Source organism: Anopheles bellator, chromosome 2, assembly GCF_943735745.2.
Source record: "Anopheles bellator chromosome 2, idAnoBellAS_SP24_06.2, whole genome shotgun sequence".
In the NCBI taxonomy this organism is placed as follows: domain Eukaryota; kingdom Metazoa; phylum Arthropoda; class Insecta; order Diptera; family Culicidae; genus Anopheles; species Anopheles bellator.
In genome coordinates, this window is record NC_071286.1 from 18,535,832 (window position 1) to 18,563,660 (window position 27,829).

At 50.3% G+C, this 27,829-nt stretch overlaps 1 protein-coding gene across 1 annotated transcript; it reads right to left on the reverse strand.

The window, feature by feature from the left end:
• Window positions 1-1,147: 1,147 nt before the first annotated feature.
• On the reverse strand, window positions 1,148-27,721 carry LOC131207135 (ankyrin repeat and KH domain-containing protein mask). The gene is made up of 24 exons (XM_058199743.1): window positions 26,678-27,721; window positions 18,525-18,563; window positions 17,200-17,335; window positions 17,021-17,110; window positions 16,859-16,919; window positions 16,619-16,778; window positions 16,251-16,550; window positions 15,318-15,732; window positions 14,537-15,206; window positions 13,372-14,410; window positions 13,100-13,207; window positions 12,453-12,890; window positions 11,803-12,385; window positions 11,383-11,727; window positions 11,175-11,302; window positions 10,712-11,008; window positions 10,367-10,634; window positions 7,193-10,299; window positions 6,838-7,150; window positions 6,349-6,738; window positions 4,376-6,270; window positions 2,062-4,071; window positions 1,815-1,976; window positions 1,148-1,734 (listed from the first exon to the last, which is right to left on the reverse strand). The coding sequence occupies exons 1-24, from the start codon at window positions 27,719-27,721 to the stop codon at window positions 1,705-1,707; spliced, it is 14,028 nt and encodes a 4,675-aa protein (XP_058055726.1). The 3' UTR covers window positions 1,148-1,704.
• Between the last annotated feature and the right edge of the window lie 108 nt (window positions 27,722-27,829).

The following is a 27,829-nucleotide window of genomic DNA, read 5'->3' on the forward strand; positions in this document are numbered from 1 at the left end:
GTGTAGACACAAGGGTTAATGTTGAACAATGCTAAGAGAAATATCCACACTTGCCGTGGCAGTAGGGATCTCTACTAGGAATTTTCTTCCGCTTTTGTCTGCCGTTCAGTTGGATTCGCTGTGCGACTCATACAACAGACTTATCTAGAGCTGACCCATTTCTTCGCGAGAGACATGTGAAGATTATCTTTATTATTTTGTGTGTTTCTCGTAGTCGTGTCGGTAAATTTTGGTTTAGGAGTATATATTACTAAAGCGTGTGTGATTTTTTTAACCCCCCCCAGTTCTAATCGCGTTCGCGACACCATCTCGTGCCGGTTATGCCGGCTCTCCTGACACTTCCGTCCCTTCAAGGCGCCGAGAAGAATGTGTTCCGTTTTTTTTTTGGCGCAACACAACTTGGATCAGTTTCGTCTAAGCAATGTGCGTGCGCGGATAGAGCAAGAATAAGTCCCGGGCGGGGCCGTTCAAGTGTAAACTGGTGGCTCTAAAACCCCAAAGACGTTCACTAGGCGTCACATACACCACAGCGCAGCACGCTCTATACCGTAAATTTTAAGTAGTTGCGCTTCGTAGCAGGCAATAGTAAATATTATTAAGCAGGATAGTGTGTTAATTATATTGCTGTAATGTGTACTCTTTCTCCAGTGTATGTAGTGTATGTGTGTGTCTGAGAGCCGAAGCTTGCAACAGGGAGTATTCTTTAAGTAGTGTTGTGTAGTGTTGGCAGAGCAGTGGCACTACTAGTGGACGCCCTTAGCAGTGACGACAGGTTGGCAAATTCCTCCGTTAAAACCTCTCCTTTACTCATTTTCCCCACAGACTACCAACGATAGGCTGCGCTACGCAGTAAGGCTTTTCAGGAAATAAAAAACCTGGTGCATTCGACAGTCGGACGTTGAGACTCCAATTGGCGGCCTGTTCCGGTCAGTAAAACAATTCGAAAGCCACCGCGGTAGGCATTACAAGACAGAGTGGACAAATTGGAACACGCTTTGGTGCTCGATTCACTCAGAATCGAGCGCGGCGTAGAAGAAAGTTCGGTGCATTTCGGCAAACCCTTCCATTGACCGGTGCGTAGGGCAGCGGGATCGCGAAAAAAGGAATAGCATAAAGGATATTATATTTTACCATAGCGAATGGTGTATATTCAATATTCACGTTCGTTTCCTTAACCCAAAAAACAAGACGTGCACAAATTATGTGTATATGTGCCCTGCCCTTTCACTTGATTGTTGACGGAACCGTCGTTCGAAGAAGAAGAAAAGTGTTTGGAAAGTGGAGCTCCTATCTTCCTGTGGTAACGGAGAACTTTAAACCTGTGAGTAGCATGGGTCAAATGTACGTGCCTTCAGCGACATCCTGTTACATACTACGGAGCTTGTATACATATGCGTCAGCCTACCACGCGCGCGCTATCCTCTCGGATCTGACGAGGAGTGTGTGCTGGAGATTCGAAGCTGGGAAGTTTGTCGTTCGTCGTGATCGTCTGCTTGATGGGGATGATGCTTGCCGCGCGCGCTATACCGATGGCGTTTTACACTGGGTGACGAGGCGGGTGACTGCTTTCAACCGTCTCAAACTTACCGTCCACTCCTATTCACTCATTTTTCGCTCTTTCTCGTCCGTCATCATCATCCGCCGGCATGCTGTGTGCTGCTGCTGCTGCTGTTTTTGACTGCACGCCCCAAAGCTAGTGCCCCTCTAGTGACCAGTCCACTTTTGTGACCAACCCTGTGCAGAAAGATACGACCATAGTGGTGTCGTGAGATTCCAATCCTTTGGACAACAGCTTCGATCTGTACTATACTTACATGCTTTTCATGCTCCCATGGCGGTCGCATCTCACCCGCTCCCACCATATCGTTGGATGGTGTGAAAGGATACTGCATAAAATTCATGTTCGGTTGGGTTGGACCGGTGGCCCCGCCGCCGGCACCACCACCGATATTACCGTGGTAGTCCATTTGCAGTTGCTATTAAAAAAAACACACGACACAATAGGAGCCGAGAGTCAGACTAGCTGTGCTTCAGCGTATCATCAAAACCGTTACTACTGACCTGGAAGTGGTCCGCTAGGTGGATATCGTCCATATACTGCCGATTGATCGCGCCCGGCAAGGGGCCGCCTGCTCCAGCTCCTGGGTTGATCCAGGCCATTTGCTGTTGCTGCGATCCACCGCCGCCGCCTCCGCCCATCAGTTGGCTCTTGTCCAACATCCACGATTGCTGGGAAGCGGCCGCCGCTGCTGCCGCAGCGATAGCGGTCGCTCCACCATTCATCAGATCCGACCCATCCAACGCAGCGTATCCCCCCATTCCGGTCGGGTTGTACATGATTCCGCTGACCCCGGGAGGAGCGGTGCCGCCACTGCCGCCACCAGCACCACCGATGCCAACGCTACCGTTTCCACCATACTTCCAGGCACGCTCCGTACCGATGGCCCGTGGCAGCTTGCGAGCATCCTCCATCGTGGACTGTTGCTGTGCCAGCGAAACACCGCCATTGGCTGTCTGCTGTGTGTTGTTGTTCGGTGAGATTGTCGGTGAGTTACCGAGGGCCATTGCAAGCCCGTTCTCCATTCCCATCAGACTGTCGGATCGCTGCTGCTGCTGCAGCTGATGGCCGAGCTCCGACGCGAACCAATTGTTCGAGGCACCACCACCACCAATGCCGGAACCAACACCCGCGCCACCCCGATGGTTGTTTCCAGGTGGTGGCGGTCCGTGCTGCTGTTGGTGCTGGTTGTTGGGACGCCCCGGGGCAAGACTGTAGGATGACATCGACGGATACTTGCCACCCATACCGATCGGAGGAGGTGCGTGGAACATCCCACCACCACCACCCGTACCACCGTATGGTTGCTGATGTTGATGTTGTTGGTTCGATTGATTCATTTTACCAGCTTGATGGCCATGGGCTGGGAGTGGCGGCTGTATGACTGATGGTACACCCGAGAAAGCCGATGCTTTCGGGTTGAGGCGCGAAATCGGTGGAAGACTGCCGACTGTGCCGCCAGCGCCACCGAGCCCGAGATGGTGCGTTTGGTAGGATGACGATTGCAAACCATCGCTCCCCGGGAGGCCACCGCCAGCTCCGCCGCCAAGGTGGTTAACGACCGTATCAAACATCAACGGGGGTGGAGGACGAGAGCTACCGACCGGTGCTTGCTGTTGCGGCATTCCACCGGAATGGTCGCGTCCGCCGCCACCACCGAGATAGTCCGGTGGCGGAGGGCGCATCTGCGAGGAAAGAGTCATCATCGAGCGCTGCAGCGCGGCCTGACCGACGCTATTGGCACCGTTGGCGGTGGAACTGCCTACAAGCATCGAGGGGGGCGGCGTTGGTTTGATCATGCACCCACCGACCACCGCGTCGCTCGGCGATGGGTACGGCTGGGTACCGATCACGGAAGGCAAAACTGCCGAAGCTGAAGATGATGGTGGCAACGATTGCTGACCACCTCCAGCGGCGGTTGGGGTTACCATCGACTGTGATGATACGGCCACGGGGGGTCCAGCACTAGACATTGGAGGCACACCGGAAACGGGAACGTGTCCGAGACCGGAATTGAGCGATGATCCGCTACCTCCGGTGCTGCCACTACCACTGGTAGTGTTGAGCATGTGCAACGAGGCCGCTGCCGCCAGCAGGGACTGCTGTTGCTGGTGGTGATGGTGCTGCTGCTGTTGATGAGGATGTTGTTGCGATGGGTGGTGCATCGACGGATGGCCACCGGTACCGTGTGGCTGCATAGCTTGGTGTGCTAGGGACTGATGGTGCTGTTGCTGCTGGTGCTGGTTTTGTTGGTGTTGCTGGTGCTGCTGCTGCTGCTGATGTTGCTGATGTTGCTGCTGCTGTTGATGCTGCTGCTGCTGCTGTTGCTGCTGTTGATGCTGCTGCTGCGACTGTTGCGGTTGTTGCTGTTGCGGTTGTGGCGGCTGTTGCTGTTGCGACTGATGCGAGGACAGGACTGAAGATGGAGGTGATGTCGCTGTGCTCGACGCTTTCGAGCTGCCTGGGGATGAAATCGAGTTTCCGCGATATCCTGGCGCTTTTGACGCGTCGACCTTTAGAAAGGATGATTAAAACAAAAAGATGGATAAATAAAATTAATTCCGTTTCATTTCAGTTAAATCTGCAACTGGTGTTCTACAACAAGCGCTCTTTAAATTGATCTTCTTCACTTGATAAATTGTAAACGAGAATAATTTTGATTTCATTTCTTAACATTTCTTGGTGGAATTCTAATGTAAGAACAATCCATCGGGTCATTCCAAGGGAAGTCTTCCATATAGAAACGGTGGACGACTTAGTGCCATCCATATCTTAACTCGCTTTAACTCTAAAACAACGTCCATGGCGCCCCCATACCTGTAGTGTTGGAGGATTCTCCATGAACGAAGGACCACCGCCGGTACCACCACTTCCACCGACCACGGAGTGTGGATGGTGCGGCGGAAGGTGCTGATGATGCTGATGGTGCTGGTGGTGAAGCTGTTGATGATGCTGTTGCTGCTGATGGTGGCCCGCAGCCCCGTACATTACTGTCTTGCCCACTTCCGTTTCAGCGGAACCACCGCTGGCGGTAGAAGAACCACCGCCAGCCGAGGCACCCGTCCCCCACTGGCTGTTACTGAACGGATCGTTGAATAGCGAATATTCGTTCGTTTGCGGTGGCGGTGCCAACGGCTGTTGCGCTGGATGAGGCTGCTGCTGCTGCGGTAGGTTGCTACTTCCGCCCGGCGCTTTCGACTGTAGCTGTCCCCCGGGAGCTGCATTCAGTGACGAAGGTGGCGATCCAAGCTGGACACCACCGGTTTGTGGTTGGTGCAGTAGTGGCGATGGAGTCGTTACACTGCGACTACCGATCGGTCCAGTGGTCGTCGATGATGATGATGACGATTGGTGGTGGTGCTGAGGTTGCTGGCCAATCGGCGTGATCGAACGGCCACTGCCAGGCGCGGCATGAGGATTGGCTGTAATCGGAGCACTGATGGGTGGCAGCGGTGGATGAGCCGACGGCTCTGCGATCGTTGGTCCAGGACCGCTCGTCGCGATCGGAGGAATAAATGTCGATATCTTCGGCTGCTGCGCAGAAACGGTTGGATTCGCACCAGCAAAGCTGTTCAAGTTGTTGCCGAACGGTGCCGTCGACATTCCTACACCCGACGATCCTTTAGCAGGCGATTGTTGTAGTTGCTGCGGTTGCTGCTGCTGTTGCTGTATTGCCAGATTACCGGAGCGAGTGCCAGCACTCGATGATGTTTGTGAGTACTGTTGCTGCTGCTGCGCCTGTTGGCCAGTGGTGTTAGAAATGGGCGCAGTCGCTGCCATCTGCTTTTGGTTATTGTTCACGATGACACTACCAGAATTTCCGCCGTCCGCCGCAACCAGTTTGGCAAACGTGCCCGCAACTAAAGAGGTGTTATTGACCGCTCCAGTTCGTTGTGGCAGGGGTTCGCTCTTGTTCATACCCTTCTTGATCGGCGGCATCATTCCGTTAGCGCCAGTGTATGCCGCCGAACCGGTACCGCTGGTGGGTACCATTGGGCCTGAATGCGAATGATTTGCTTTCGGGTTACCTCCTACGGAACTGCCCATCATACTACCGGTACCAGCACCGACTGTTCCTGGCGGTCCCGGACGCTTGGCTTCTTTGCCTGTCCCAGTGCCGGCTGGTGACCCACTGCCAGCCACTGCATTACTGTATGGCACAGTAGTGACACCTCCACTGTTGCCAGATGCCATACCGCGTGACTGCTGCAGAGTGGAAGAGGCGGAAGATGACATGAACAGATTTTTTGCTGCGGTTGGTCGTGCACCGGAGATGTTGGTATTATTGACGCCGCCTGCCGATGGAATAGACCCAATTGGCGGTTTCGCGTTACTGTTTCCAATTCCTCCTTGTACCGCGCTCCCGCTGACCGTGGGTTTGTTAGACGTCAAAAAGCCGGACTGTTTGTTGTTGCCGGCGGTTTTGCCAAGCGAATGCTGCCCAGCGCTGCCACCAGAGGCTGCGGCTGCCGTGGCTGCAGCCGCGGCGGCGGCAGCAGCAGCAGCGGCAGCGGCCGCTGCAACTCCACCCGAGGCCACTATGGCGGACATGGTCGGTGCCACCCCATTCGAGGGTATGATCGCGGCCGGAACAATCGGCATCGGGGGCTGTTGGTGCGAGTAGCTGCCGGTGTTGCTAGATGCCGCTGATCCAAACATCGACGAGGTACCGGTCGTAGACGATACGGTGCCAGCCGAAGAAGACGACGCGCCTCCCGAGCCAGACGAAGGTGTCGTGCTTGAGAAAGCCGCAGCGCTGGTTGCGGAACTTCTTTGTGCTCCTGAGCTACTGCTGGCAGTGGTGGTGCTACTGCTGCTGTTGTGCTTCGGTAGCATAAGCAGAATGTCTACGTCAGGGTCCTTGATCAGCGTCACGATCAGCGAGTGCGCCTGTTTGGTCGCTTCCTGTGATCCTTTGATGGTGATCGACCGATCGCCCTGACTCTTGCCCTGCTTCTCCACTTCAATGTGGGCCCCGGTCGCGGCACGGATCGCATTGATGTTGCTTCCCGCACGTCCAATCACACGCGAAATGGCGTGCACCGGCACTTGTACTTTGCGGCATTCCATCGGCGAGGAGGATGACGATTGGCTCTGTTGGACGGAGCTCTTGCGCACCACCTCCTTCCAGCCTTCCTCACGTTTCGTCGCCATGCCACCACCGTGCTGCTGAGGGTTTCCTGCTCCGCTTCCACCGGACGGTTGCTGCTGATGCTGATGATGGTGATGCTGGTGTTGTTGCTGCTGCTGCTTCATTGGACTAGCGGAGGATCCCTTACCGTGATCGTCGTTAGTACTGTAGAACGTCTTGTTGCCGTGTGTTTTCTTGCCCGTGGCAGCGGAGCTTGCGTTGTAGAAGGAGCTACCGCCACCGGTCGTAGCCGCTAGCGGAAACGCTTCATCGTGGTGGTGCTCTCCTCCGTGTCGATTGTTGCTGTTGGCGCTGGAACCGAACACAATGATCGATTTACGGTTGGCAGCTTGCGTTTGGCCAGCGCTCTGTTGGTGGTGCTGCGTTGCCCCACCACTGTTGCTCGATCCCGTTGCCGTCAATCCCGCCGACATCGCGTGATTGTTGTGGTGCTGCTGCTGCTGATCGCCACCGGCTCCGGTTTTCTTCTCGTTTTTGATCGCCTTTCCACCGCCGTGCTGCGGATGATGATGATCATCTTTCGGAGCCACGTTTTCCTTTTCACTCTTTTCACGCTTCTCGCGATCTTTGCTGTAGGGTTGCTGTTCCTTATCTTGCTGCTGCTGCTGCTGCTGACGTCGACTTTTGTCTTTTGAGTTTTTATCCTGCACCACAGGGTTGTTGACATTGTTCGACGACGCTGCCGAGGCACTCTCCGGGCTTTTCGATTGCCGACTGGTGGCGGCGGCTTGTGTCGCATTGGCGTTACTGCCGTTCTGGTTGCTGGCGGTCGTTTGGCCCTGGGATGCTTTGCTGTTACCCCCGCTGGTTGACGCAGACGCCGAGGATGCCGACGTCAGTGACGCCTTGGTACTAGCCGTCCTGGCGGCACCGGCTGCGTTGGTCGAAGCGATCGTGCCACGTGCCATTTGCTGTTGCTGCTGCTGCTGCTTGCGCTTTTTGTTGTTCTTCTTCTGCTCCAGTGCATTCGACGATTTGACGTCCGAACTCGAGCACGATCCCTGACTGTTGGCATCGATGCCGGAATCGCCTTCTTCCTGCCCTTGATACAATATCGGCACTTGGCGATACTGGAACATTTGCTGTTGTGGTTGTTGCTGCTGCTGCTGTTGGCGTGTATTTTGGGAAGAGGATGATGAAGACGCATTTGCCTCCTTGTGCTGCTTATCTTTCTCTTTGCCCGTCTTATCTTTGTCCTTCTCGCGCTGCTGTTGCTGCTGTTGTTGCTGGTGTTTGTGATCATTCTGCGCTCTGCTGTTGCTGTGGACCTGGGCGATAGCAGCCGATAGGAGCAGCTCGTCCTCGTCGTGGTCGCTGTCGTTGTCCTCGTCCTTATCCTCCTCGCCCTCGTCTTCGTCCTCGGGCTCGGGGTCGACGTTGCCGTCGGTAGTGTGCTTGCGCTGTTCGCGTTTTTCCGCCTTGCGACGCTTCTTTCGCTCTCGCCGTTTGGCCGCGGCCGCCTTTCGATTTTCTTCGCGCGTCCGCTCCAGATCGAGCTCCTTCAGCAGTATCGAGGCGTTCATATTGGCCTTCGTGGCTTGCTGGTCCTTTGCTGCGCGGATCACCTTCACACAGTCGTGACACTTTTCAAGCAGTTCCTGCTCGCTGATCGTATTGATGAAGCGCGTCATCTCCTGATCCGACGGGAACTGTGTTACATGACACACCATCCACTTGACCACTTTCGTGTGACCCTTTCGGAAGGCGGCCATCAGACAGGACACCTTGCGGTTGTCTTGTGAGTCGATGTCTGCTCCCGCGCTGCACAGTAGCTCCACCACACCCAGGTGGCCACCGTTTGCGGCCAACCAAAGCGGGGAGTTTCCTTTCTTGTTCTTCACCTCTACTGCGGCACCGCGGGACAGAAGAAGTTCAACGAACTTGAGGTGCCCTTTGTCGGCGGCGATCGTTAGCGCAGTATCGCGGGATGATGGAACCGGTGCTGCGTTCACGTCCGCTCCCTTATCTAACAACACTCGCCCCACGTCAATGTATCCACCGGAGGCAGCCTCCATCAGGGGCGTCAGTCCAGTTTTGGCCCGATGCTCCACGTTGGCCTTGCGATCGAGCAGCAGACTGACAACCTCGTGCCGTCCCTGGAAGCAGGCGAGCGTTAATGCCGTGTTGCGGTTCGTCTCGATCTGCGCATTAATATCGGATCCCATGTCGAGCAGCAGCTTCACGGCCGCCGTATGCCCATTCATGGCTGCCAGCATGAGCGGCGAAATACCCAGCTTGCTTCCGGTGCGCGAATTGATCTCGGCTCCGTGCTGCAGCAGCAGCTTGATGATATTCACGTATCCCCCACTAGCAGCCAAACTGAGCGGTGTGTAGTCGGACACATTACGGTGCTCTCGGTTCGCGTTCATGCTCAAAAGCAGTTCCACCACTTCATAGCGACCTCCGGAACAAGCGAGCGACAGGGGCGTATCCTTCGTGCGCTCGGATTGTGCCTCAAGCTCGGCCCCGTTGCGCAGTAAAGTGTCGACCACCTTCTCGTGGCCGGCCGTGGCGGCCAATATGAGGGGCGTAAAGCCCTTCTTGTCCTTGTGCTCAATGTTGGCGCCCCTGTTGATCAACAGCTCGACCAGCTCCTCGTGGCCCCCGGCACAAGCCAGCGTGAGTGCCGTGTCATGGTTCGAATCTGTCTCCGAGTCGACGTCGATCATACGCTCCGGCAATACCATACCTGCCTGCGGGGGAATGATGCCCCTCGGGTATGCGGTCGCCGCCACCGTGCCGATCGTTGTCTGGCCCGTTACCATCGCCGCTGGTCCGCCGACGGTGCCGGTCGTCGGATAGATGCCGGCCAACACTTCATTCATGATTGCTGGGGATGCTTGCTGGCCAGCTGGCGCTTGCCGAACTGAACCCGGCATCGCGAGACGATTTTTCTCCTTGCGATTCTTTTCTCCTTTTTTCCCTCCACTGCCACCGCCTCCCATTTTGCCACTCGGAGGCGCTGCTTCAAAGAGTTGCATTAACTGCGGCGAGTTCGTAGCGAGCATATTGCCGCCTACAGCTTGGGGCACCAATTCACCACTGCCCGCTACCACGACCGGTTGGGAGGTTGTTTGGGTTGCGACCTGCATCTGAGTTGCGGCGTGCTGCATGCAATGCTGCTGTCCCTGGGCCTGAGACTGCAGATGCTGCTGCTGCTGCTGTTGTTGTTGTTGCTGCTGCTGCTGTTGAAGGATAACAGAACCGGCGGCAATATTTTGCGCATGAAATTGTTGCTGCATCTGAGCGTGCTGCAAGGCAGCGGCGGCAGCTGCCGCAGCATGCGACTGTAGCGTTACGTTGCACTGTTGGCTGGTCGCTTGTTGCTGTTGCTGCAGCGACGTTTGCTGCTGGCTAGTGTTAAGAATCATGTTAGCATCATGCTGTTGTTGATCCTGCTGCTGCACAGACGACTGCTGCTGCTGTTGCTGCTGTACGTTGGGCAGTTGAAATAGCAAGTGCACCTGCGAGGCTTTATCTGCATCTACGTTGAAAACGAGCTTTGGCTGTTGACCATCGGCACCGCTAGCCGTCGACGGATGGTGCAGTACCGTACCGGAAGCGGAGGCCTGCGGGAGCAAGCAAGAGTTAATAAGAGCGTTTGCAGTGTGATACAGCCAACGGCGCTAGCGAGGTGTTGTTCATCTCTCTTACCTGCAGTTGACTGAGCAGATGTAGTTGATCCAAGGAAAATTGCTGCTGCGGATCAAATCCGAGAAGCTGGTTGGCGGCGGCCTGTCCCTGCCGGAACGCGCACTGCTCGTCCTGGAGGTTAATATTGTTACCATCCTCCTCAGCCGGTGATGACGTGCCGGACGTCAGTTGGTTCTGGTTGCCGGCCCAGCGTGTCTTGCAGAACGAGTTCATACCGATCAGGTTGGCGTACGCATCGATATCCTGGCACGTCAGGTTGGCAGCCATTTCCTGCGGAAAGTTCCACAATTTGTCGTGAAACATTAGTGATCTGTTAGCATGTGCTACGTTAGTCATTGCGAACGAACCTGTAGTGCTACCGGAATGTCGGTACAGCCGTTCAGGGCGTGGATCACCTCGTCGATGCACTCAACCCACTCGTAGTTGTACGATTCCCGTGAACCTTGTGCCTGCCCGGCACCACCAACACCGTCTTCGGTGTGGTACGGTTCGAGGGATTCGTCCAAAATGGGATACATTCCGGCGACACACTCCGCTACCATACCTTCAGGGTCCGAATCGTCGATGTTGAACATTGGCAAAGGTTCTTCACCCTCACCCTCGACGAACTGGGGTCCAACGGACGCATCGCTAATCTTGATCGGCTACAAGGAAAAAATCGGACCGAAAAAAGACTCAATTGAAAGTTACTCCAACCCAAGCAAAGAACGTAACGTGCTTAAAATTTCATTGCAAATTTGCATTGAAATCCACACATTAGTTGTAGGTAGCATGATAATGTTATGTTGGTTGTCTTTGTAAAAGTCTTACATTGCTTCCTCCCTTGTGTTGAATAATGTTGGACATATGTTGGTGAACCTGCACGAATTCCGAACTGGGCAGCAACTCCGATCGACTGAAGCTGCATAGAATGCGCGACAACTCAGGGTAGTCCAGTTCTGCAATCATCAAACAAACAATTTTCTCAATACATAAGCCATGTATGGAGACTTGCCAACTATTTAAGCGTAAAACTTACCAGCATTTATCAGGGGTGGTGGTGACGCAGGTGGGACATCCATTGTTGAACATCCCGGCGTAGCTTCCGACTGTAACTTTGGCAGATCGCCCAACAGCCGTTGAGCAATTTTGCGCATCACCTTCCGATCGACCAGCGCAAACAGATTGAACTGGTTATCCGGGTCGGAGGAAGCAAGTCCAGCACTACAAACAACGTTGCTGCTGCTAGCAGTGCCGCTGTTGTTGCCGCCGTCTACGCTGACACCATCCCCGCCAACAGCAATCACATTGCCGTTTCCGGTGTTACCGCTGGTTCCACTATTAGCACTAACCGCGCTTCCCCCGCTGCTGCTGTCACTGCTACCTGCTCCATCGCCACCGCTTCCGGTGGTTGTAGTGCTGGTGGTGGAGTTGTTGCTGCTGCTACTTGCGGCACTACATGCACTGCTGCTGCCACTTTTGCCACTGCTAGCGGTGCTGCTGTTGCTGCTGTGGCTGGTGCTGCTGGCAGTGTCACTGGCGGCACCATCAGCTGTACCATCAGCTGCGTTCGGGGCAGGATTCAATTCTCCTGTCGCTGCCACCCCAGTCGCGGATGGCGCAGCAATGTCACCAACGATCGATGTTTCGGTTGTGGGCACCACCGATGATGATGTTGCTGGAGACTTTTCCTCGGTTTCTGTAACATCACCACAACGATCTTGTTGCTCCTGCTGTTGGCTTTCCTCTGGTTCGGCAGCAATAGCCGGGGCTATGTCATCAACGCTGTCCACTGCAGCACGTTTTCCTGCCGTCGAAATATTTTTGATAACCGACAGATTGTTGGGCAACGCAGGAACGGCACCGTCGCTGGCAGAAGAAGGTTGACCATCATCGTCCGTCTTAACACCGGACGCGTCGCCGTTATTGTTACTGGCAGAGGACTGAGAAAGCGTTACCGTTTCGGACTGTGACTGCAGATTCAAGTTCGACATCGACTGCTGCAGCAGCTGCACGTTCGGCTCGGAACTTGAAATCACAGACTACAAAAGCGAAATGTTAGCAACCATTTTTTGGTGATCTTCCATTGTGCAAGCGAGCGTTTCTTACCAAATTGTTGTAAATTGACACCATTTGATTCTGCTGCAGAACAGAAGCATTTGTTCCTCCGGTGGGCGTGTTAATGTTGTTGTTGTTGGTGCCACCCGCGGTCCACAGCGATTGCTGCTGCTGTTGTTGAACCGTCGCCGTCGCAGTTGCGACGGCTGCTGCTGCGGCTGCTGCGGCCGCCGCCGCTGCCGCAGTTTTGCGATTGTTCTTGGCGTCCTTTTTCGAAACGGGCTTAACCTTTGGACGATCGCTGATAGCGGTACTCTGGGACACTTCGGATGGTGCAGTCAGCGGTGTTCCGCTACCACCACTGCCAATGCTGTAGACCATTGGTGTGCTGGTGTTGCCAACCGATGCCAAACCTGCAGAAGGTGGCATAGCAGGCGCTGTGTTGCTACTGACTGCAACGTTAGCTGCCAGCTGCAAATGCTGTGGCAACTTAGGCAAATTATTAGTTGCCAATGAAGAAGCGAAAACTAATCCAGCATTGTTTCCTGCGCCATCTGCACCACCTTCGGTAGAAGATTTTCCCGCTGCACCACCTTCACAACAATAGCAAAAGGAAGGAAGCACAAAGAGTGTAAGAAGGATATTTTACAAACACAACTGCTTCACCGCAACCAAGTAACAATAGCGGCAGAAAAAACGTATCGTTTACCTTGTACCGGTGTAGTTATATCAATGTACGTTCCGGTTGGTGGTAGAAGAGTCGACGGAGGACCGTTGGCATCGCAAATGAACTGGATGTTGGCCTTCTGAAACAAATTAGGTATTGTAGTTAAGTGAAACATCAAACACATCACAAAAATGGAAAATCGTACAAAACGAGGAAAATAAACTATCTAATTCTCTCCGTGGTGAGAACAACATTCAAAACCACATTTAAAAAAAACAAAAATGCAATAGACAAGAAACCTACCTTCTGATACATCTCGCGCATTTGCTTTTGATACTGCTCATAGTCCGAACGCATCGGGACACCAGTGCTGCTACTGGCACCCCTTACCAGCTGCTGCTGTTGTTGCTGGCCACTGCCTCCTGAGCAGACATTGTCCTCGCCAATGGGTTCGCTGCGCACCTGCTGCGCCTCAGAACTCGTAAGATTTGGTTCGAACGATGAAGGCAGTGGTGTTGTTGCTGTCGTTTGTTGCTGTAGCTTCTTGCGCAACAAACTGCGTTGCTGCTGCTTGCTACCAGCGGGTGCTACAACACCGCTGCTGTTGATAGTACCAGCAACTGCGGACGCCACTTGCTGCTGCAGCTGCTGGAGAGGCGGGTGCTGTGGATAGGTCACATTCGCGTTGCCACTTCCCTGGAGCAATCCTTGCTGGTGCTGACTTATGTAGTGGATTAGTTGTTCCTCAGCGGCTGTCGGTTGATCGTGCAGTGGCTGTGGCTGCCCGCCGATAGGAGGTGTTGTCGATGCCGTTGTTGTAGCGTTCGTCATTCGTCGAGCTCGGGATCGCAAACCCATGGCCAGACCCTCGAGGAAAGTTTCCTTCAGCGAAGGTTCCTGTATCTCGAGAAGATGTTTCGCCAGGGACGTGGTATCATTACCGCTTCCGTCGAGGAGCATGCTAGCCTGATTTAGCAGCTGGTGGCTGTTGGCGATTAGCTGCTGGTGCTGATGCATTTGCTGCTGCTGTTGTTGGTGCTGCTGCTGCGTCAGAATGTGGGTTTGCTGCGAAGAAGGTGCCTGCTGCTGTTCGAGCACTTCCTTCGCTGGCAGTTGGAAGATTTGCTTATTGCTAACACGAATAGCTTCTGGGACCTCATGCAGACCGGGTGGAGCAGCCAACAGTTGCTGTTGTTGTAACTGCTGTTGCTGTTGTTGATGCAGCTGCTGTTGCTGTTGTTGATGCAGCTGCTGCTGTTGTTGCTGCTGCTGTTGCTGTTGCTGTTGCTGCTGCTGTTGCTGTTGCTGTTGCTGTTGCTGTTGCTGTTGTTGTTGCTGTTGCTGCTGCTGTTGTTGCTGCTGCTGCTGTTGCTGATGTTGATTTTCAGCGATGAGCAGCTGTTGGGCTTGCTGTTGAAGCTGTTGCTGTTGATGTTGCAGTTGTTGATGTTGCTGCGCTTGCAACTGGATCTGCCCATTGTTAAGCATGTTTTGCTGCTGGGCAACGGCGGCCGCCGCTGCAGCGTTAGTGCTCATCAGTGAGTGCGGAAAGTCGAGTAACAACTGTACTACGCCGATATGACCGCCTTTGGCCGCCTCGATCAGCATCGTACTGTTGTCCTTCAGCTTGTGGAACGGATCTGCACCGTTCTTCAGCAACAACTCCACGATGTTCTGATGGCCACCGGTGCACGCCAGCGAAAGCGGCGTATGGTCGTTGTTTGTCGTATTCCGATTCACTTCTGCGCCCTTCTCGATAAGGAACTTTACGATGCACCAGTGACCAGCGCGGCACGCCTTCATCAGGGGTGTGCGGCCACCCTCTGACTCGTGTTCCAACTCGGCACCGTAGTACAGTAGGATGTCTGCAACCTCCGTGTGGCCATTTTCGCACGCGTAAGTCAACGCCGTGTCACCAGTTTGCGTCTGCGCGTGTACGTTGGCACCGTTCTGCAGCAGGAACCGCACCAAGTCGATGTGACCTTCTTGGGCGGCCTCCATTAGCGGGGTCGATGCACCCAGTTCTATGTCTGCACCGTTTTTGATGAGATAATCTGCCACTTCGATGAACCCTCCGCAGCAAGCCAGCGTCAGGGCGGTTTCCTGAGTTTCTTCAGTTTGAGCATTAATCTGCGCATCTGCATTGAGAATGGGTGAGTAAATTTTTATTTTTAAATTTTTCGTCATGAACCGCGAAACAGGCGAAAAGTCAATAGAAAAGTTATAATGTAATTATGTCCAAAACGTACTCTGTTGTAGCAATAATGCTACCATTTCCTCATGACCTTCCCTCGCCGCTTCCATGAGCGGGGTGTAGCCTTCATCGTTCACTTCCTCGATGTTGGCACCACGATCGATCAGCAGCATGGCCAAATCGACGTGACCACCGCAAGCGGCCAGCGTGAGCGGAGACTCGAACGAATCCGTCGGCATATTAACCTGCGCACCGGAATCTAGTAGCAGTCGCGCCACCTCCACATGCCCATCCATGGACGCCTCCATCAAGGCCGTGTGCATTTCGTCCGTCTTATGCTCCTGATCTGCACCAGCCTCGAGCAGATAGCGCACCATGTCGAGATGACCCTTGTAGCACGCCAGCGTCAGCGCACTCTCCTTAAACTCGTTCGAATGTGTGTTGATGCCCGCTCCGTGTTCCAGCAGTATCTAGGGAAGCAGGATAAATAACAGACCGTGTATTACAAACATTCAGAATATCGAATACGCATTTGATCGCTACCTACGAAGGGTAACCATCAGATAAGATCAAATAGTCAATCATCACTCGCTGAACGAATATCTTTTCACAGTCGAACACAACACGCTGCGCGATTGACACAAAAATGTAAGATAACTAGATCACTGGTTTTGCGTACATTGCTTTAGAATCTCCGTTTCAGGAGACTCAATAAAACTCATCAAAACTGGTTGTCGTGTCGATATCTTATTTTTTGGCCAGCCAAACCAACGATGCGGAATCGGAAAAACTATTCGCTCTACCTTGGCGAGCTCTAGTCTCGGGTTTAATCATATGGAACTTCGCGAGGCCTAGGTTACACCAGGGCGTCCGGTAAGAGAATTTAGACAAGGCTCAAGTTTTGTACGCATCACCATTTGCCTTTAGCATCTCCCTCGACTACATTCTCTTAGGAAGGACGACGTCTCTGAGAGCATTAGGAAATTACCTTCGCCACACCGACATGTCCGGCAGATGCGGCCTCCATCAGCGGCGTATGTCCGTTTTCGTTATGATCTTCCACATTGGCACCGTGCTCCAGCAGCACCTTGACCGCCCGTTCGTGCCCTCCTGCGCACGCATACATGAGCGGCGTGTTACCGGTCGAGGACTGTGCGTTTACGTCCGCACCGTGTTTGAACAGCAGCTCGATGATGTCGACATGACCAGCAGATGCCGCTTCCATCAGCGGGGTACAGTCGTTCTTTTGGCCACGGTCGTCCACCTGTGCGGACATCGCTAGCAGGACCTGCGAACAAAAGCAGGACCATACGCGTGAAGTTGAACGTTGCCACCAGAGGCCATCCTTGAACGTACCTGAGCTAATTCGTAATAGCCCGCGGAACACGCCAGCGACAGCAGCGAATCCCCCTCCTCGGTAGCTTCGCTCAGCGAATTACCTCCCTCGCAGAGCAGCTTCCGGACGGTTGTCACGTCGTTATCGGTGCAGGCAGCAATCAGCGTACGTGATATCAGACTACAAAAAGGCGAAACAAAAATTTTCAGGTTATTTAAAGGAGCTTTCTAAAGGAGCCATTTGCACGCCATGAAACTTACGTTTTATCCCTGGGACTACCGTCACTGGACTTCATTCGCGTCAGTGCATGCGCTGCTTCATCTGAAACGCCAAAAAATTTCGTATTTGTATCGCTGCTGACAGGGTTTGTCATTCCCGATGGCTGGTTCGTTACAGAAATGTTGCACACTAATCAGGCTTACCTCTTTCATGGTCAGTGTCGTCATCATTCTCTAGGAGAAATTTACCCGGCACTGTACTATGAACCATTTCGTCGTCATCTTCATCGTCTTCTGAAAAAGTACGAATACGAACCCAGTTATTGATATAGAGAACTTTTTCGTAAGATTTTCAAAAGCAAGGGCTGGCCTCGTAAACCTACCTTCGGAATCATCATTATCGTCGGCATCGTTGTCGCAACTGTCCGACTCATCCATATCAACATCATTCTCGCAACTATCCGAACACTCCGTTTCTGGAATTTCGATCGATTGCTGATCTAATGGAAAGGAGTCAACCTGCAATAGTATTGATAAAAGTAGAGAATGAATTAAATAACGCGTGTATGGACAGAACCGCAGTCAGATAATGCACTTGTATTACTCTAATTGCAATCAATACACTCATTATATAAAACAGCACGACAAAAACTGAAAGCCAACACAAGCGTTCATTGGTTTGAATAACAAGTTTTGTTGTATGGATAAATCAATATAACTGTTGATCCTTGGCCGCACTCAAATTAACAAATAATTTACGAAACATTATTGTAACCCGTACAATTCTTCGGCTAGCTGCGGAGTTTATGATCGTTCAGAACAATCAGTTATTTAACCAAGAGAGTGAAGAGCGCGAAAAAAATAAAAAGCCATGATTATTGAATCGGATGTCACTACTGAAAGTAGTGCTACTGATAGTTGCACATGTACCCTCTTTTTCTGTTTTTTGCAAATTTACATTACTATAAAATATTTTGTCTTTTTGTGGCTGATGCTGGCCCAAGCGTCTAAAGGCACTAGAGAGATCCGCTGGTTGGGTTTAAATGGCACACAGGTTGAAGGATGCCGATAGATGCACAGTCAGTTTATTAGCACCGTAGGTGCTGTTGTAGATGATCGGATTATGCATGATTTTTGAAATCACGTTGCCACAAAACACGAGGAATATTGCGAGCAACTGAACAATATGTAAATGAATTTAACATTGGACGACAACAGCACAAAATTAGTTGCACAATCTTGAAACAAGCCAAATGTTGTTAAGAAAACCCGTTAAACATGAGGAAAACACGCTGATGTTTTACTGAACGTGAGTCTGAGAATAATTCAAAGGAAGTTAATGATTAATTTAACAATCTCTCGTTAATAGCTTTTTTCGGTTATTGGGCTTTTGTTAGTTCAACAAATTGAACGTTCTTTTCTAATGTCCATGTTCAGTTAAATGAAGCAAATGAACGCATTTCACAAACACAGACAGGATGAGTTTTGCTGCTGTTCCACAAGCTTTGTTAATGAACGGAAGGGTGGTGTCTAACACGTTGGTTTAGCTTCTTAGAGCAACAAAGCGAAAAACGAGGAGACTTGGAAACAAAAAGAAGCTGCTCAGAACCGCACAGCATAACGGAATTACACACGCACAAGCTACCGCCCCCGGCGTATAAGGACCGACCGACCGTTTGCATCTTTCGTGAGGGCCATTTTCACTTACCAGCAGATCTGGCCTTAGACACAGGCAAGCCAGCAAAATCTACGAAAACGAAAGACGGGAAAAGTAGCGAAAAAGAATACAGTATAAAATAGAACAGAAAGGTGAAGTAGAGTACGAAAAAAGGAGCACTTTTCTCGCATTTCACAAAGAAGCTTATCCTTAAGATTACTCTTAACATAGGTATGCGTGTGTTTAAAAAATTTAGGGTTAGAAACAGTCACTGCAAATTTTAAACTTTTAGGGGCTTCAGTGGGTCTTACAATATAATGACCGACTCTAAAACCATACAATTGCAGCGCGGGTCACGGACAACACCATACGGTGGATCGTCTACGTAGAGCAATTCCTTTCGGGTGGGGAAGAATGCAGAATGGATAACATGAAACTCGAATATCCTTCCAGCGTATTGGTGGTAAATTGATAAAGGTGTGTTTATGTTTATTCATATACCAGGGTTTGGGTGTGGTTGCTGGCTGGGTTGTTTTCTGTCCCACGTTTTACCATCCGTGGGCTGGTAGCGTGAAACACACCGATAGTACAGTTGTGCTAAAGAACACTGAGCGTGGTCTAACCAACGCTACGACAGAATGAATAATAAATAGGCATAAAAATAGGAAGGATAACTTAGAGAAACAAACTTTGACCCTACCAACATGTTTTTGTGGCAGTGTTGCATTCTAGAGTATACAATGATTTCAGTTGTCTCAGAGCTCAGAGTTTTGCAACTCAATCATAACCGGAAACCAAAGCTGATATTTAACAACCTAGTGTTCAGGAAGAGGATCAACAGTAATTGCCAAGTTTTGCATACCCGCTAAGCACTGGATTTGGCCTTAGCTTACATCCTGCCGCCCTGTGCATTCATCTGCACCGACTGATGGCTTTTGCTACTGTAACAGGACAAAGATCAATCGCAGGGTGTATTTCGGTCGCTTTGCCCGTAGCAATCGACCGACTGTCTGAGAAATTACGCCGTGGAGAGCGCACCGTCTCATTCGCGTTTGGTGTTTGTATTCGGTATATATCTTTGGCCGGTCCCAGTCCTTCTATGAAACGCCGAGACTAGTAAATTTAAAACTCCCATCGCTAATACTGCAGTGGTAGAAACCATGGGAGTTTTTTTCAATTAATTGCGAGAAGTACGTGTTCTCTGCATCTGTTCACGAATATGTTGCTGCTGTTTGCACACTGCACAAATAATGTAGCGTCCTAAACAGCCTCACATCACTTATCGTCACTGATTGTTTACAAACAAATAAAACTAATGGAATAAAAACAATCATTGTACGAACGACGACGAGGAAGAGCTTGGGTTATGTTTTTATTTGTAAACTCCGAGGCGTTATCAAGACAAAACTGCAGATTAACGAAAACAACCGCACTTTTAGAACGTAGGACAGGCAACTGCTACAACAAAACAAGTGCGAGGTGGTCGTTTAATTCGCATTTAGACAATTGTCAATGTGTGCCGCTCCGTGCATTGACCTATTGTAACCTACGCGCGGCAGTAGTGGTCCACGATTCAGCTGCATGTTCACCCGTAACGAGTGAGTGAGAGAGCTGACTAAAAAGTGGTACAACACAATACAAACGCATGTTGTTGGACAGTAGACTAAAACTCTATACCTAGGGACAGGCAACATCGCACAGTGAGCAGATACTGCACACCAATAAAGAGCATTGTGAGTCTAGTGTAGTAGCACTTGAGATGGATTATGAGGAACGGACGAGTCCAGTGAAGTCTTGAGGGCCCAGCCCCAGGAAACCAACAGCTCACTCATTACCGTCTCACAACACTATCATTTCACCCCAGTTAACTTCTATTTCATGTGATTATGCTCTGGCCGCTAGTGTCGCTTTCCTCCACAACGCTTTGATTCTGTTATGCACATTGCAGTGCCCAAGACAGGTAACGAAACAGTAGCAAAGTGTGCACACCAAACAGTATTCGGTAATCTTCTCTTGCTCTCTCGCTTCCTTTTTTCTTTCCTTTTCGACAGTTTGGCCAGCATCTAACCTAATTAGCGACAAGAAACACGAAAATGAAAGAGCGTTAGTCTCGTTATCTTACCAGCATTGCCACCCAGAAAAAGATTGGCGTCAGAGGGGCACTAAAGTGATTCCTAGCTCTATTGTCCGCCGTGCTAAGAGCTCGGTGGGGTTTATGAATTAAAATATTCACGGGAATTGATGTTAAAGTATTTACATTTTTTACCGAGTTCATAAAATCGGATTCATAATAGGCTCCTAGTGTTCATAGTATCAATCGGAAGCATGCTCCGTGTAATAGAGTACTTTCAGAACCACCTCAGAAACATGATGCAATGTTTACAGAAACCAGGCGTTGGTGGTACAGTCGAACACAGCAAAACACAACACAATAATTGCTTATGCATCGTTTGATAAATTGTTGATATATTGGAACAGTTCGAAAATGCTTTAAAATACGGTAAAGTTTACTAACGTAAGTGGGTTGTTTGCCCCTAGTCGAACCCTTACAAGAGGAATTTGTTTCCACGTGTACATGGCCAAACACACCCAGTGGTTTAGTCGGCAGGGCAGCGGTTTGCCTTGCTGGTAGTCGCTATTGCTTTTCCTGTGTTCAAGTACGCTCTTTTGGGAACTTGCTTCGTTAAATATTCACTACTCGGTTGGCGACTCGGGTAGTAATACTCGTGTACACACGCACACACCCGCGCCACCACTACCGAAATGCTTTGGAAATTCGTTTCGATTCCACCACTTTTAGCATAATAAGGTGCGTCCGGCGCTCCGTTTGGTTAATCCCTGGCAATCGTTATATCGCAGGTAAATAAGATCGCATAATATCCAGCTGTGGAGAGGAAGGGTCATCGCCAACTCTGAAAGGGGTCCGCCCGGCACGCAGGTGGTCCCGCTGGGTAAGGGATAATAAAATGAAAGGTTTTATGTGCATCACTCACGGTCAACCCCTGCGCGCGCCTCGTCCATCTCTTGACACCACACAGTTTCGAACCAGTTACTCTGGCGATTCGAATTGAAGATTTGCTAACCGCAAATCGCGTTGTACTAACCACCAAACCACCGCCCAGCCGGCACGGTTTCCGTGACATGGCCCCTCTCCCGTCGCCATATCAGCGAACCTAGCTCGGGGCGAAGGAATTCAATCTAAAGTCGCAGTAATCGTCGTAACAAACACACCACTATCAACCTCTCGACGTACGTACCATACCCAACTCCCCTTTGTGGTGGACCTAATTACCATCCGCCGCCAGTGGTGCCACACCACCCTAAATGCTGGCAACTATCTTTAATCAATTGTTTCAATCATAATTGCTAATGCCCGGCCGTGGCCGTTGCATCAGACGGCGACGACGGTTGGTTAATACTACTTTCAAAGTCCATTCAATCCTCCGCACGGAGCTACAAACGTTTCTACAGCACCCAGGAAACCTTTTTGATAAGCAGCAAAGGCTTCCATGAACATCCGTGCAACTAACCGATTGCCAAGGTTGTATGATTCCAGCACTTAGAGTTTAGTAGTGCCACCCTCTGCAGAAGGAACAAAGGTTAATGAGAAACGTAAACATACCCATATTTGAATGGGATTAACAATTAAAAGAAAAGACGTGAACAATCTAGTAAATTAATGAAAAAGACACAAATGTACAGATAAAATGAAGGGAAAAGGTTCATTGTTAATTTATTTACAAGTATCGAATTCTTTGTGATTTAAAAAGAGTTAGGGCACACGAGGGCATAGTAACACGATTGGAGCATGCACTTCGCCACTTCTCAGTGGAACAACGTCCAATAGGCCATATCATGGTGATGTATTCTCTTGGCAAGCGTGGCTGACGCTGGAAACGCACGGAAGTGCCATTTTTTCTCAACAGCCTCGGCTCATTTTCCTCTGGATGAACACGCCACCCTGCCCGTTTCCGGGAACTGCTGCGGGGCTCGATTGTATTAACATTGACTACCGTCTCTCTGTTGCTTGGTATGCGTGACATGTTAATGTCATTCAATGTGGTGACGGAATTACACTCGTAACACGTTCGTCGCCGTTTAGACGAGTTTTGCAATTCAAACAAACTTTGTAAACTAAATTTTCAATACCTAAATTTCTGTGTTTGAAGACACCCAGGAAATACGTCAAAAACAGTGGCAAATTGTAGTAAATAAATAATGGTTCCCTTCTCTTAAAATTAAATCCTTTTTCAAAGCGCTGCCCAACTATCTTGGTGTGGGATTCGGTTCACAATGCCAAACGGTTTCACAAAATGTACTTCTGCGACGCAAATGCGGTGGCCATCTGGGGAGATTATTCCATCACATTGTTGTTTTTCATGGGCCATGTTTGCTTGGCAATCTCCTTGGGCTTGACTTGCAAGTCAATTCGTGTGGCTTCAGTCTTTTTTTCTGTTAATGATTTAATGAATGATATCCGAGACATAGCTGCGAGAGCTAAACGTTGGAAGGTCGTCTGCATGGATGATCGTCGGCCTGAGAAGTTGTTCGTTATGCGCACCCTTTTCTTCGAGTTTCTGGTTAGAAAAAGACAATATTATTGAAACGTTGGAACATAACAATATTGGAGAAGGGGAGGCATGTTTGTAAAACAAATTTATATAGGCAATGTACCATTTGGCTACGAAATTCGTTTTGTTTGCACTACAATCAATTTTATAGTACAGTTATAGTTTTTAGGTTTCAGATTGCTACATGCATCTATTTTTGGTTTACCCGTAGTTGAAAACGTTTGGTTAAACTTTCCTACCGGACTACGTAGCTGTATGCTTTTGGGTGAAAATAATTATGCTCTCGTCCGTTCGCCTCGCTGGTGCCGTCATTAAATTTTCCTTTTTGAAATCTTCCAATCCATGCAGGCACAAAAATTGCATTCCTTACAAAAATTGGAGAAATCGATCACCGTGTGCGATGGAAAAAGAGCGCTCCGCTGGTGTCGGAAAGAGAAGGACGTGCCGTTGAAGGCTAGACCGCACATCACCAGTAAAGAGATACCGTTCCCATTTTTTGCCGCTAGTGCTGCGGTGCTGCGAAGGAACGTCGTCTCCAATGGCAGTGCCAGCCGCAGCAAGCAAGCACCAGTAGGCGCAAGAGGCAGCACAGCCAGGCGGCATCTGTCGGAAATGCTTTCACCAACACGCACACACACAGCAACCTCTTATGCCGTAGCTGCAGGATTGTGCTGCTCCGCACAGCCTTTGCACGCATACACGCCTCTTGCCGCATCGTCAATGGCTTTGCGGAATGCGAAACGCACACTACCGAACATTTCGTTGTTCATTTCACCCAATATAATTCAATTGCAATCTTTGCTCGCAGCTCGCCATGCTCCTTGAATGCAATTATAATAGGGTCAACCGGACACGCATTGTGCCCCAAAAATGGTGGAACGCACAATGTGCAAAACAAAGGTCAATAGGAATACTAGCACCTCCGCTCTGCACACTATGCGACAGGATGATCTAACTTCCCGTATAGTTTCCTTCAAAGCCTCCATCATTCTTCATTGGGTTAAAAAGTAAGGTTAGATAGCTGGTGCTAGATGCGTTTCCGATCACATAGAGCTCATATAGCGCGTTCTATGATAAACAAAAAAAAGTCCTGCTCGAAGCCCTAAACGTGAGTCTTTTTGTACCCGTAGGTCGGATTGGTAAAAAAGAAGTACTTTCACGTTTTCTCTTCGATCGCAGATCCACTGTAGCGCACACAGAGGACAAACGGCGGTCTTCTCACAGTACGAGCAACATGCGCCCGTCGGTGTGGTGGTGAGAACGAGCAACCAATTGCCAGTGCCTGTGCGTTGCAGGGTGCCCGTGTAATGTCACATCATATTCTTTTATAGAACACTCCCTTTCCGCTTTTGGTGCAGATTTTCGCAGCATGTGCACGCTGCCGGGTACAGGAACTGACATCCTTAATCCAAAAATCCTGCAATAATGGTTTATCGTTAGGTGTCGTATTCCCTGGATTTTGTACAATGATGGCTACGCGGAAAGCATTAATAATTCACACGTTATCCGCCCGCTGTCGATCAATCCAACAGGGACCACGGTTCGACGATTCACGGTTCAGTTGATCGTGTAGAAGAAGAACGTAGCACGAGGTAGTGAGGTATAAAAAAACTACACACTACGAAGTCACGCATTTCTTTTCCACATCGCACGCACACAAAGACGCCGCAAGCCCTGCCACTGTTTCTATGCTCCAGTACGTGATCTGCGTTGACCGTTTTTCATAGCGGCCTTCTAGTGGTGTTGGTGAGCGACGAACTTTTTCCAATTTGACAATCCCATCCGCTCGCTCGATGGTGCTCTGCTGCGCCTAATATGCTTCACTCAATCCACATGCTACTTTATTCACGACCGTTTCACCTGCATTTCACCCCTAACACCTTTCCGCTTTCCGGTGCACACGTTTCAGGACACCGAAGATCGATTCTTTGATTACACAATGGGGAGATCCGCGAGCCACAGAAAAACGGACGACGACGGACACTTACACGCATTCTTACTTCCAAAGCACGCTGCTGCTGCTGACGGTGCGAGTTTCGCGATTCGCCTTCACCTCCGCCATTCTCCTCGAGAGCGCATTGCTGCAATCGCTTCATTGCCTCTTCACAGCTCATCGACATCACGCAATTTTCGCTTGTGTTACTGTTATTACCATCTTCCGCCGTCGGATTGACAATATACCACACCATACACGCATTCACACACCCACTTAGTGCCAGCAAACGGAACACCAACTATCCGCCAGCTTTGCTAAACCGTGTTTCGTGGACCGACAGTTCGCGACTGTTCCTTTGCCTGTGACACTACCCTACGGCCGATTTTTCGCCTTCCTGGTGTTGGTGCTAATCCGTATCCGTTCCGTTCACTTCGTGTATATACGCACCAAATTCAGCGCTCACTCACACAATCGCACGTCACTGCCGTAAAGTTAGCCGCTTGCCATCGGCTCGACTCTTTTTTTTTGGGGGGACTACTCGATTCGCAGAAAACGCACCTAATGTCGTTTTTCGACACTTTTCGCTTCACTATCTTACCCTCCCTAAAACCTCCCTTTTCACTCTATCCCCTTTTCTCTCGCCATTTCTTTTTGTACTATTTGCTGCATTCAATTAACCGGCGCGGTGTGGTCGAAACCGCTCCGTACAAGACTCCGGCTCCTTGATGACAGCTCCAACTGCTCGACTTTCGGCCTTGCGATGACAGCAGCAAGGACCGCTGGAAGAATGCGTTCGTTCGTTCGTGCGTGCATGCGGGTTGCTGCGACTGCGATGTTCTTTTACTTGCAGATCACAGCGGATGATAGTTTTGGGAAATGTTTCCGACACGTTTAACCAAAGAAAATTCTTACAAAACAATGGTACAACACCTTTGGAAACGTTTCAGGGAAGTCATATTGTGCGTTGCTGTTTGATCGAAATAAGCTTTTTTTTTTATTTAAAATAGCTTTAATTCCAAATGTTTGTGCGTTCGTTGTTTTTGGTATTAAAATTAAATAAGAAATTAGAAATTATCAATTGTTGTTGAATATGTAGAGACTTGGACAAGTTTCCTTCGTTTCTAGAAAAACTAACAGGTAAACACAACCATGCGCTTTCAATCGTAGTTTAACTTCCCCATCCAATAGCCGGCTATATTCCAATGTAGCCGACAATTTCAATTTCATGAGAAAAATAGAAATGTTTTAGCTGTATGTTTCAAATGCACCATGATCTATTTAGAAATCATCACCGACATCACGCCTTACTTAACCGGTTCTCCAACCTACAACCGCCGAGCGGTCCTGACTTTCTGTAACATCTCTGAAATCCTTTCTCGGACATACTAGAAACGGTTGATACAACAAAAAGATTTCAAATGGATTGTGCTATTCGTAATTAAGCTAGCATATAAAAAAATTAACTGTTTCGGTTGTTATTACGTCACACGTTTTTTAATAAAAGCAAATAAAATGGTGTCATATGCCATTTCACCAAAGCAGGCTAGGTTTAGGACACACGAATGAACAGTTAAATATCGCATTAAAAGCGCAAAACTAACTAACTATAAGAATAATTGTGCCAAAATAGACTACCAGACAAAATAAATCGTAAACAACTGAACAGGAGAGTCGAAATCAAAACAAACGAAAGTTACCTCCGATACCGATTCCTCGTCCGATTCCGATGAGTCCGATACGCGAGGCTGAAACTCCGAAAATGTCTCCGTATCCGATTTGGCAGGGGACGAATTATTGCTGGAAAGTTTGTTAGTATTCGACGACTTGTTGGCGCCGCCAGAACCGGACCCACCGCCCGGTGGCACCTTGGCGGTTGGGACGGCGACACCGCCCTCGGCACCTGGCTTACCGTTTCTGCCATTCACAACGGTAGCATCCTCGCCTCCCGGACCCGGGGCGGATGTGGCAGTAGGTGGCACGGTTGGTGAGGGCGGTGTTGTAGCTGGCGCAGCAATGGCTGCTGCTGTTGATGAACTCTTCGTCGCCGACATTGTCTTATCATTATTTTTAGAATTGTTTTTACTACTTATGTTGCCAGCTTTCTTGCTCACTACTTGGAGCCGTACTTTGCTGGCGGGAGGTGGAACGAAAGCTTCGCACGAGCCCCGCTCAGTAGTGCCGGATGCAGTTGCACCGAGCACGCCAGCAGCTGATGAGGCGGCGAGCGCGTCAACCACTTCTATGTCCGGATCGTCGGCCAACGCCTCAGGTTCTGGCGATGGTGGTGGTGGCTGGCGCAGGCGGCCAATAGCGACAGATTCTGGTGAAGCGGTCGTTAGGTGGTTATTTGCGACCGACCCGAAACCATCGTCCTGCGCTGCGTACGACTTCTTTACCGAGGGTGTCGTTGCAGCAGCATCAGGAACAGCGGCGGATGCACCAGTAACGGCAGAAGCAGTGGCCCCCTGTTCACCGCCTATTTCTCCACTATTGCCACTACTAATACCACCACCAATGCTGCTACTACCACCACCGATAGTGCTGCTTTTGCTGCTATTCTTCGATGGTGGCGATGACGAAGCCTTCGGTGGTGCTCCTGTTCCTGACGATGTTGACGAGGATAAAGAGGGCGACGGCGACGAAGACGACGAAGACAGCTGCGATTTCGATGGTGTCTGCTGAATCACTGATTTAACCAATTTATCCCGGTTTTTCACTCCGGATTGTTCCGCATTCTGCATTTTTCTTCACGCTCCCCGCAATCGGTGCGCATTCAACTTGCTTTTGCGACACTTTTTGCACTCGCACGGTCACTTTATACCATACAATTTCGGTTTTTAAAACAGAGC

Excerpts from the sequence above, each read along its gene's own strand:
- LOC131207135 (XM_058199743.1), bottom strand. The coding sequence starts at position 27,721 with ATGCAGAATGCGGAACAATCCGGAGTGAAAAACCGGGATAAATTGGTT. Across the intron at positions 17,336-18,524 it reads GTCTAAGGCCAGATCTGCTG|GTTGACTCCTTTCCATTAGA; the intron begins GTAAGTGAAAAT and ends ATACTATTGCAG. Across the intron at positions 16,920-17,020 it reads CGACACTGACCATGAAAGAG|ATGAAGCAGCGCATGCACTG; the intron begins GTAAGCCTGATT and ends TTGGCGTTTCAG.